General features: G+C 33.0%; 1 protein-coding gene across 1 annotated transcript in view; it reads left to right on the top strand.

Annotated features, from left to right (window-relative positions):
• The first annotated feature begins 3,567 nt into the window (after positions 1 to 3,567).
• LOC127845671 (uncharacterized) overlaps positions 3,568 to 12,478 on the top strand; it is a 26,447-nt gene continuing 17,536 nt past the window's right edge. The window contains exons 1-6 of the mRNA XM_052376723.1: positions 3,568 to 3,618; positions 3,788 to 3,946; positions 5,511 to 5,776; positions 5,892 to 6,030; positions 6,485 to 6,658; positions 7,771 to 7,944. Coding sequence (XP_052232683.1) covers positions 5,630 to 5,776; positions 5,892 to 6,030; positions 6,485 to 6,658; positions 7,771 to 7,944 — 634 coding nt within the window. The 5' untranslated portion in view covers positions 3,568 to 3,618; positions 3,788 to 3,946; positions 5,511 to 5,629. The remainder of the gene's footprint in view (positions 3,619 to 3,787; positions 3,947 to 5,510; positions 5,777 to 5,891; positions 6,031 to 6,484; positions 6,659 to 7,770; positions 7,945 to 12,478) is intronic.

Raw genomic sequence — 12,478 nt, 5'->3', positions numbered from 1 at the left:
AACAAATTACGTTCTGTGATCCATTATTTATCATTGAAAACAATTTACCTTTCAACAAATTGCATCACTGTTTAGAATGGATATCACGGTTTTGTTTTTAATGCTTTCGTTGTTATCGTTGCAACTTTAGACACAAGCAATCTCTAAATGCACATGAACCTCTATTCACGCTTTAATATCATGTTTATTATTGATGTTACATAGTTTATATATCATCGCGCCAACCACATTTACTGTTTAAAAAGTTTGTAGTTGTAGTGATAATCCAATATAACTAGATTTCTTTATCACTTGGCATATGCTTTTGTATGGTGCTTTCATTGTTCATTTTTGTACAGTACTCATTTGGGATTACTCCTTTACCATATAGTGTGTTTAAACATTTTTTTCATTTCACATTATATAGTAGAATATGTAAGCGGGGCGTTTCTACAATTTTTGCGATGCCACCTGTGGTGCTGGAATATAGAATAAGACACGAGAGCTAAAATTCTCTGACAGTGTGCAACAAGAACAATATTGTCATGATATCGCGGTCGATTATACAACGCGTCAAAATGAATCATGCCCATAAATCAAATGTTAACTTGTATTTCACTTCATGTTTTGACCAAACATATGAAGAGAGAAGATATTATTTCTGTATATATCCTCCAAACTAAAAGGTCATCAAAACACACATTAGTTAAAATAGTGTCCAAAATAACAATTTATTTCTGGGTAAGACACGGTAAACTGATTCAACTGAAATAAAACTGTCAATATATTGGTCCATTGCTTTATATAAAATAAATTGAATTCAAGGCATGTGGCAAAATGTTATATTGTTATTGTTTCGTATTATTACGGTCACTTCTTCTCATCTCGTTCTGGGGGAGTGGAGTTCTTGCACATGCGGTGGTGGCATTCATACCAGATAGGTACTGCACTTTCCCTCAAAACGGATCAGTAACAAAACCGTGCAGTTGTCTTTAAATATTGTTAACAAGCTTGGGTGTTTCAATTTTACTTGTTATGACTTCATAGTGCTTCACAAAATTGCCAATTTATAATTTCGATTTACAATTTTAACAAAACGTGAAGCTGTATCTTATTTGGATAGATACTCCGGTTAAACTTTATTATATGATTTGAAATGAGATTACCCCCGGTAATTGCGATACATTATGTATCTCACGTGAGGTGTGTGTGTGCCTTTCAACGGGTTTATGCCAGGAAGTATGTCAAATAATTTTGTCTGAAGACTTACAATGAAGTCATACCATGATATATTTTTTAATGTTAATACCATAGTGTTAATATCCATAATTAAATTACTGCCATTACAGGTTATACCGTTTCAGAGAACGGCGTTTCTTCTGCTTAGCAATCGTGTTTGGCAAGCGATGAGGCTTGTACCGATGGTACCAAGAATCGAACCAGATACTGCAAGTGCACACCAGACTCTGTGAGAAGAAACGATAGTCATGGTCCCAGCCATAAAAGCGAAAATTTTCTAAACGCAGTCACGATACTCCCTCGTAACCCGATGTATACTGGTTAGGAATAAATATACGGGATATCAAGGACCAACGTTGTTGGACTTACTTCCATTCACTATATTGCGTTTACAAGTTGATCCAATTTAAATTTTAAATCAACATCTTCTATACGATCAGTGCGATATTTACTACTGTTCAAAACCAACGCAAATGTGCATTCTCGGAAAAATGTATTATTATGCGGGACATACATACACCATCATATTAAAATAATGTAAACTAATATTAAATCATATTTTGTTTGACTAGCGATGTTGGCGTAATCGTTAAGAAAACCATATATAAATTAAAGTAATTTTGTTAAATAATGTTTCGAATCCAGGCCAAATAGATCGCGAATTTCATTGGAAACTCTGAAATGTTAAACTATATTTCAAGTAAAGTACTACACTTGCCCGCGCCGGCAAAAAGAGATAAACTGCCAACTGATTATTCTTCTGCGATAAACGCATAAAATATCTTTAACATCAATGGGTCATTTCTCGATTCCAAAATGGAAAAGACCAGATTTCCTGATTTGTATCCGAGCATATTTTACTATTGATTCAACCGAATGCCTCGGCAGACTAGACTTGTTTCACTGCCTGCTCCATCCGACTGGTCAATGAATGCTTGAGACAAGATGGGTAACATAGAAAATATACGGAGAAAGAATATAGAATATCAAAATGTCGTCATACAGTTATAGAAATGCATTAAATTCATTAAGTGAAATAAAACATGAAGAGAACGCAAACATGTAATCAATCACATGATTTAACTAAACATAACATCGAAAAGCTCAAATAACAGGGAAACACGACTTTTGACAAAAACTGTTAGATTTTTTTTAAAACTGTATTAAAACCGCTGTATCTAAAACACAAACCAAATATGACCCAATATTAAACAAGGACCAAATTGGAATACTTAAACTGCCAGTGGTGAGAAAGATAAGAGATGTTTTAATTGAAAATGTGGTCACGTTAGAGATAACTGACCCACAGGTCGGTAAGATAGCGTTTATAAGCTAAAGCAGCGTGAAAGTGTCAAATTGCGAGTATGACTTTGGATACTTTAATAGGTAGATGTTTTTCTTTCTTTGATTATATATTTTATATTATAATATATATTTTATACATTTTCTAATACAAATGCATGTCGATTTTTGTTTTTATCTTTACAGGCCTGTTAACATGTTTAGTATTACTGTTGCCCGTTGCTGGACGTGTAATGGCCTCTATATGTGTTTGCACACCCAACCATGAAGAAACACCAGTGTACGGAAAATCAGATTCGTTGTCCGAAATAGTTGGTCATATAAGTACAAACACGTGTTTGCGTGGTGAATTGGTAAAGGGAAAGGATTGGCTTTTGTTGTTAAGCAGTTTGGTAAGAATGATATTATAAGCTTATTGTCACAATGTATATTCATAACATGTATAGGCTGTTAGGGAGATAAGTTAACGTTGTTTCATTTAATGCTTATTATGAACCAGCTTTGCGCTTATTGTGTGGAGATGTCTCTCTTGATGCAAGAATGACTAGTTTTACAAATGCATTAACCCACTAATTATTTTTTTATATTAAGGTGTCTTAAGTCTATAATTTATATGCGTTGATCAAGGCATTTAGGTCCATCTAAAGCATGCTAATTTTATGATAATATTAATCTATAGAGAATTCCCGTTTTATATTTTCAGGACTATTATATCAAAATACAGAAACTGATAGCTTGCACGAATGACCGAGTAGAACTTGAACGTATGTAACTCTTTAGTATTATTTAAAATTGTGAAATTCTATTAAAGCTCCTTCTCACTGACTTACAGATCTACGGACACAAATATAAATACAAAAAAATTCGGTAAATTGTAATGGAACATCAAAGCATTAAATCATGCCTTAGCTTCGTATTTAGCTGTTAGCGAAAACGGAATTATCATTAATTAAATAAGCGTCATACAAGTAAGTTTATTTGCAACAGTGCGTATTGTAGTCAGTGGGTCTTCTATATATTTATTATCAGCAAACATAGTAAGGATGCCAAAGGGAACCGAAGCCAGCCACAACACTGGCCATAAGCGTTTTCTGATCGGTAATGTAATATCACGACTCTGTTACTCGAACTCCGCATGGAATAAATAATAATATTGTCGACATTTGTAAATAAAAATACGTCTAGTTTTTGTACACGTGAAAGCAATAATAATAATAATAAATGCTATAATAGAAGTATAGCTGTGCCTTCGTTGTTTTTATTTCAGACAGTCTCAATCAAGCGCAGTGTAACTTCGATGTCAACTCGTTGTGCTCGTGGCGTAACGTGCACGATCTCGATGACTTTGATTGGGTTTTGTATCAATCATCAACACCCTCGGACGACACGGGGCCAGACTTCGATCATACAACACGCAATTCCTCTGGTCGCGTTATATATTTTTTTGTAATATTTCCAGGAGGTCTAATGCATGTGTGTATGGCATCAACGTTATGGGCATGGAGAAATATTACTTTTTCTAAGACTGTTTATATAGGCCAAGTTCGATTCTTCGTTACGTGTGCCCAAAGACTATGCCACCTGGTACAATTTTGTGACCACTCTAGAAGTCACATGTATGACTCAATCTTCATGAAACTTTGTTAATTTTTGTATCTGGAGCATTTTTTGGTCTTTGAATCTGGACAACATGCGTCAAAAACTAGGTCACAAGGCCTAATCTGAAATCAACCTTGTTACCACTTAAAATGCAACATCTATGACATAATTTGATGAATCGTGGTCGTTTTAAAATGTTTATCTTATATGAACTTTATGAGGAAATTCGTTTAAAAAGTTTTCGCTTAAGAATTCCCAAATCTTAAAGTGACAGTTCGCGGAATAGATCGTTGTTTTGCATATAAATCGTAAAGCGAGAAATAAACTTTACATAGATTCATTGAAATATATTTTTATAGACGTTGACATCGAAAACCTGGCCAAATCGGTTTTAAATCGATAAATTAATATATAAATGATCATAAATACATGCAATAGGCGAAAATCATTGCAGTGTCGCAAAATATGCAAATTATATCGCGAGTTATGCAAATTATATCTATAAATAGCTTTCGTTAAACATTTTTTGCATATGGAAGATAAATACATAGATTTAGCAAAAACGTAGCGTTGCAACTCAGTTTCCGTCTGCAACAGATGTATTTGCATTTGTTCTTACCTTCTCCCGCTAAATTCGTCCGTTTCCGCAATTTTGTTTGTTTAGGTTTGAATTAACGTGTCGAATCATGAATATTAATTAGGTAATTTTCGTACATTATCGTACTCGACCCCAAAATAAAAATCACTATATTGTTTGTTTTCAACCGATTTCAACCGGATATTCAGTGTTAACCTCTATAAAAAAATATATTTCAATGAATTTTTGTAAAGTGTATTTCCGCAAACTGTCACTTTGAATAAATTGTTACGGTTGATACATTGAACGCAATATGAAACCACCTGGTCTGTCGATAATTGTATTGCATGTATGATGTTGAAAGTCTTTTACTAAAACATGTATTTAATCTTATGTATGAATTTAATCATGTTATTAATAACTTCATGATTTTTTTTACAAAGGCAATTTACTTACGAAGTAGGTTTGAACGGAAAATATTAATTTTCTGAGCATGCATTGACGGATAGCCAAATGAATTTCATTGGTGTTTTACGTGTTTTAGGTCTTACATTTAAATTAAAACTACCAAAAAACTAAAGGATTTTTTTGTATTTTTAAAAAATTAAAACCTCCAAATAAAACATGTTGCGTAGACTGTCCATTCGTTAAATATATTGTACCTAAGGGCAGACACAAACTATGAATGCTTAAACATTCTAGTGACATGGTTTTTGTATTTTTTGTTTAATGTCATTTAATAACACATATATTCAATCCAGAATGAATTATGAAATTCAAATTCTTTAAGTTCCATTTCAATATTGACTTTCAGGATCGTACATATTCACAGAATCAAGTGCTCCGCGAAATGAGTTCGATTCAGCTTGGATTCAAAGTCCTACGATTGAGGTGACTTCAGATCCCGTGCATTGTTTTCGGTTCTGGTACCACATGTATGGATCTTCGATTGGTCGACTTAACGTCTACCAAGTAAACAACGGTGGGTTACCTGGCAAGCTTGTTTGGTCTCTTACTGGCGACCAAGGTAACTCGTGGAAAGAAGGACAAGTGCCACTTAATTCAAATCAAAGTTATTCGGTAAGAACTGCTGAAATAATTATTTGACCGTTTTCACATGTTTAATTCAGGTAATTGTCTACACAAACGAATTGGAAAATAAAAACATGCATGATTTCACATATATCTTTCGTAGATTCTCCTAAGTGGGGTAATAGGCAATGGCTTTCAAGGTGACATTGCTGTGGATGACATTAATTTGTCGGTTGGTTATTGCGAAGTCAAACCATCCAGCGCCTCAAGGACTGACGTCACAAACACCACAACCACACCCGGTGCCTATTTTTTTAATGTATCTTTATTGCTAAAATGCACTAGCATAAATATCGATGCAGGTAGATTTATATTGCCAGTATGTTAAGAAACGAAACATTTGGTTTGTTGTATTATTAAAACATTGCAAAAATACAAATCAAGGCTTTTAATATCGCCATTGTATCTAGGGTTGGAAGACCAGCATCTAACTACATGTCCGACATTTCCCTAGGTACGTTTATTAGTGGGAAATCGATGCGTTAGAATTTCCAAATCACATGTATCCATGTGTCTCGATTCCCAAATATTATTCGCTATTTCTTGTTATAGCTTAATAATAGCTCTGCATCAATGTATACATGCACAAATGTACCTATTTATTTAACCGTTTATGAATGTAACTTTTAACACTTTAAACCAGATGACTTTATATGTTACAGTTTATTGTTATCTATAATTTAAACCTCTCTTCAGTTGATGGCACGCTGTCTGCCTGGGGTAGCTGGGACGCATGTTCAAAAAGCTGTGCGAATGGAACTCAAAGCCGACACCGCACATGCGATTACTCGCCTCCCACCGCTCCTCATGGCAAACCGTGCAGTGGTTCCTTGAAAGAAACCATAATATGCAATACAGAAAAATGTCCAAGTAGGTTGGCATTATTAATGTAAAGAATTCAATTTTGAAATTTAAACATCAAATAACCGACAGACATGGAAAATACATTAACACTTTTTGTGAAATCCGATCGTAAATCTGAATAGGACGCTTCTATGCTATATGACATAGCAAACAAGACAGCCAACATGCACCTATTTCGCTCCACTTTGTGTACAATTAGGCGTGGTATGTTTTGAATTAAAGGGCCATAATTTGAACAATATTTGTAAAAGACCACACTATGATGTCATTTAGCAAATATCAAACAAATATAATCAAAATAAACAAATATTTATCTTAAACGGCTTCGCACGGCTAATTCTGACCACATGACCATAATTTAAACCAAATAAGTAAAAGGCCATGATATTTAATGCCAAACAGTACAACTCTTGCATTGTTAACCTCAGGGGGATGATTGGTACAAACGTTGTACATTACCTCTTTTTGATGATACATACCTTCTAACAAAGCTCTGTGACTTTTGGTTTCTAAGAAGAATTTATTTTGTATGTAAGTCTATGTAAATCGTGTGATCACTATATCGTTGCCAGTTGTGATCACAGGCGCATGATTTTAACAAACTGTGTAGATGTCCTCGATACAATGCTACACACAAAATATTGAGGAACATTGTGGTTCCAATGGGGGATTTTAAAAAGTGTTTAACTGATATGTAATCATTTGGGCGGGACAAGTTTAGATACGCTACACTAAATGTGTTGAATAAGCCAGCAACAAATGGAAGGCTGGGCAGTGTTTCAACATTATGTACATATGACGGTAAATATAAACACTTATACAGTGCATCCAGTGCAAACAATAGTTCCATTATTGAGTACAAGTAGTCTACATGTGATTAGCGGAAATCAAAACGGCTTATGAAAGTTGCGTTTATAGTAAGTCACTTATTTTATTCAAATGCATTTAAACTAAACTTTTCCAATAGTGTATATTGCAAAATTACCTTTGTATAATGCGTATGTATAGTCAATATGTATTTACCAATAAGGTATATTAATTAACATATTTTTAAAATGTAAAACGTGTTTTCAAAATAACACTCACTTAAAGATACGCATCGTATGCTTGCACATTAGTTGCTGGTCACTGGTCGAACTGGACCAACTTCACTGCGTGCAGTGTGACCTGTGCTGGCGGCACGCATACGAGGAATAGAACCTGCATATTCGATGATCCGGAAGCACCCCATTGTTCGGAGTGCTTTGGGAACACCACGGATACACATAACTGCAACACGCAGTCGTGCCCAGGTAAGCAAATGAACGAAATTGACTATATTATTTACGCCATTAGGTGCTTTATCACTAAGTGACAAAGAGTTAAAACACCTATTACACACAATCAATGTTTCTGCTAAAGAAATTAATTTTCGTCGAGCTATTTTATGTTTAACCTGTTGCATTTAAGTTGCATTCTGGGACGTTGAGTATTTTTAAATCGAAGAAAATATGTTGTACAACTCTTAAAACAGTCAGATATCAGAAACTTAAGTTGCTGAAACTTGGCAGAGCGTACATGTATGTATTAAAATTTGTTTGATGATAGGAAGTATATTTATTTAGTAAGGCAGCCTTAAATGTTTGTAAATCATTGAAGTTATAACTGGGTCCAAACAATGGGGCTAAACTTTATACTTTTTTTAGGTACCGAGTCCCAGGGACGAAGTTAAAGTTTGGTCTATCCGAACATTTACTGATACTTAACATAAATTAAGCACATACTGGACATTTGTCGTAACGAAGCACTATCAATAATATCCTATATATGAATGAGTGGGGCGCGTTTATTTGTAAGAAATATTTATAAACAGATTGAAAACAATGCAAAAAGTATAATTTGTGTCTTTACATTTTACAACTTAATGTTTTAAATATATACCTTAAATTGCGAACGACAGAAACGTAATATAGGCCTTATGGTTCAAAACGGTTATGTCTGCAATGACATATTACAAAAACAAAGTATTAAATAACATACATACTATGTATTCCCTTAACGTTTAAGTAAATGTCCATCGGAGTGCGTGGGGTTCCTTTCGTATGAAAACGTAATAAGATATCTAAAACATGTTTAGTTTTCAGCTATCATATAGTCTTGACCAAAGTTCAGGGTCAGATAAGACTTCAAGAACTGTAGCAGAAATATAAATAACAAATCTTACACTAAACATCGCCAATAATAAAGAATATAAAGCTCTGCTATTTTAGAATCATCCAAATTGATGTATCCGAAATTATGGCCTCTTAATTAGGAATTGGGCGTTCAATCTCTTGCACGACGGTTACAGTGTATGTGAGAGCAAGGAACAACAACTCTGCGTGGAGATTGTTGGGCGTTAAGTAAGTTCCTTATTCGGAAGCCTGTATTTCGGACAATCACTTTCGGATATGTTATATTTTAGATGGTGTGTGGGTTATTTAAGCATGATTATGTTATATGGGCGTATTCTGTCACATTTCTTTTTGTATTCTATGTGACGATACACGCTGAAAACAAGTATTATAAAGACGATAATATGAATATAGTATTGCCTTACTCAAACGTAAATTGAAATTAACCAAATAATAGTAAATGTCGATGAAAATCATGGTTTATATAGGTTCGAAGTTAAAAATATTTATTGCAATATATTTCTACATAGCATTATTTAATATTAACACAGTTCCTCATTTAGTGCGAATATTAAAATCGAATAAGGAACTGGCATTTTCATTCTTATCAAAATATTAAAATGAACCAAGGAGACCAAAAAAATCAATGAAAATCATTGTAAGTATAGGTTGGGTATCAAAAACATTAATTGCAGTACATCTCTTCTAAGTTTCATAGAATGATTGAACTGATTCCTTATTCCTTATTCAAACCGAATAAGAAACTATGTAATATTTAAACAAACAGAGACATGTACTGCAATTAATATTTTTTACACCCGACATACATTTACAATAATTTTCCTTAGTCATTCGTCTCGTTGGTTCATTTTGATTTATAATTAATAGAAAGAACATTCCAGTTCCTTATTCGATTTGAATAAGGAATAAGGAACCGGTTCCTTATTCCTTATTCAAACTTAATAAGGAACTAGATCATTATTACTTTAAACATAGTAGAAATGTATGACAATTATTATTTTACATATACAACCAATATATAAATAATATGTTCATTTATATGTGATATCTTTGAATAAATTCATAGATGTTTAAGTAAGAAAACACCAGTTCCTTATTCGGCTTGAATAAGGAACAAGGAACTGGTTCTTTTTTCATTTTTCAGCCGCAAATAAGGAACTGGATAATAAATAAAAACAAACATGTTTAAATGTACATGTTTGCACTTTTATATCACATATATGTAAAATAATAGTATATGCTTTAGGTTTTGTTGAAGTGAAGTTAGTATTCGAATTAGAAAATATCGGTTCGGTTTAAACAGGTATGTGTATATATTTAGGTATGTGTTACACATACCTGGTTTTAACAATAAATCCTATGCAAGCGCGAAGAAGAATCATGAAAATGTAACGTAATACACAAAGTAAATGTATTCAAGTTATTTTGTTTTGATTTACTCTATAATTTTTTACAAATTTGTTTCGCGTAAATAAGGAATAAGGAACAGTTCCTTATTCCTTATTCAAGTAAGGAATAAGGAACTAGGAAAAGGGAACCAACTTACTCGCCATCAATTATGGGTTTGCAGCGATTTTCACGACCTCAGTCTTATTCAACGCAGAAATGAATTTCCTTTCTGAAAATGTACATATCTAGTTATATCCTGTAATATTTCTATAAATGTTGGGTCAAAAAACAAGAAATAACACAGTACGCAACTCGCGTGAACCAAATTCATATAATAAATGCAATTAGAATGCGTGCTTATACAGTGTACCTGCTGTTGTCGGGCAACTACCAATTGCTTTCGTTGAGTTATAAAACATTTTACGTTTCATCATTTTTATTTTCTCGCAACACGGGGGATTCGATGCAATGTGAACACAACATTCGAAACATTATAATTTAATTTTTTTAAGCGCATTTTAATTCAGTTGTCAATTGAAGTCGTTTCATACCGACTTTTGGATTGCCAATAAAACCGCGATAGGAGCTGTACCACTCCGCTGCATATAACCTGCTATTTAACATAGATCGCACATTTTAATAGTATTATATGGACAAACATATTATAGATTTGTTTATGATATCTAGAGATGCATACACTCAGTGGATCCAGACATTTAATTTTATTATGCTGTCCGGTGGTTTATAGAGAAATATCAGTGAATTAAAACTGATAATTTCACTGTTTCAAACAGTGAAATTTAACAGTGAAAATTATCGATAATTTTCATTATTACCTGATGTCTTATATAAATGATAATTAATCATTTTTTGCTATTTCCTTGTCGAAAAAGAAATTTGCAATGTTTTAAACTGTTACCGGTGAATATGGAACTGTTGACCGGTCAACAGTTTGAACTGTTGCCCGCTGGAATAATGACGTCATTTCGTCGAAAAAAAATGACGTCATTTTACAGTTAAATAGTCAAAATTATTTATTTTATCGATAACTGTTGTATGTAAATAAAAATTTAGTTTGCTGTTATTTCTATGTTGAAAATTTGATCAGGTAATAAAACACTTATTTCATGGATTTAACAATGTATATAAACTGTGCAAAAAGCATAAAATAAAAAGAAAATTTGTTGGATTTGGTGGAATATCGATTTTAATTCACTCGTGATCATAGAAAAAATATATTTTCACTCGTGGATGCGCCACTCGTGAAAATATCATTTTCTATGATCACTAGTGAATTAAAATCGATAATCCACCGAATCCGACAAATATCCTCCATTTAATGACAACTTATGTACCCTTTGTAATGAAAATATTGACACTGTATTATATGTACTCTAGGATTGAAATTTTACAAAGGGAATTGTTAATTATTTTATTGAATGTTTAGGGTCACATAATGTTCAAAATATACTGAGATAAATTGTCAAACAAAGTTGTTTGGGAGAACAAGCATTAAGCTGACTGATATCAGTATTCTTATTCTAAAAAATTTAAAATATATATTTGTAAGGTAAAGTAATAGTTTATTACCTTCAAAAGGGCATAAAAGTAATCTTTGCAGAGCATGAGAAATTACACCTTATATAAAATGTCAGGAAAATATTTACTTAATGGGGCAATTGTAAAACGATATGTGTGTAAATATAATAATCTTATTGTAAATTGTGTTGTTTTCTTTAAATATTAAATATCATTGTCAATTGATGTGTCTATCATTGATGAAGCGTTGATATTGTACGGAAGTTTAAAATGTTGATGTGTCTATCATTGTTGAAGCGTTGATATTGTATGGAAGTTTAAAATGTTGATGTGTCTATCATTGATGAAGCGTTGATATTGTACGGAAGTTTAAAATGTTGCTCCTATTCTTACATGTCATGTCTGTCTATGTATGTTTGTGTGAAATTGATACCACTTATAACCATATCAATACTATATCAATATATTTGGGCTTTTTAAAATATTGTAATAACGTTAATAATATTAGGTTCACACGGATTGAGCTACCGAAAAGACTCGTGACAACCCATCTGTGGGAAAGCAACCAATCTAATATAGAAACTAACCCATTTATGCCTATCGTCTAAAAAAAGGCCTTGGCAAACAGCGTTGACCGACATGAGACGCCGCATGATGCGGTCTGCGCTGTTTGCTTAAAGGATTTTCTGTAAGAAATATTCTAAATATAGAAATAAATATACTA

The sequence above is a fragment of the Dreissena polymorpha genome, chromosome 9 (assembly GCF_020536995.1).
Source record: "Dreissena polymorpha isolate Duluth1 chromosome 9, UMN_Dpol_1.0, whole genome shotgun sequence".
Classification (NCBI taxonomy): Eukaryota; Metazoa; Mollusca; class Bivalvia; order Myida; family Dreissenidae; genus Dreissena; species Dreissena polymorpha.
Note: the sequence above shows the minus strand (reverse complement) of the source record. Positions and strands in the feature narration are given on the sequence as shown.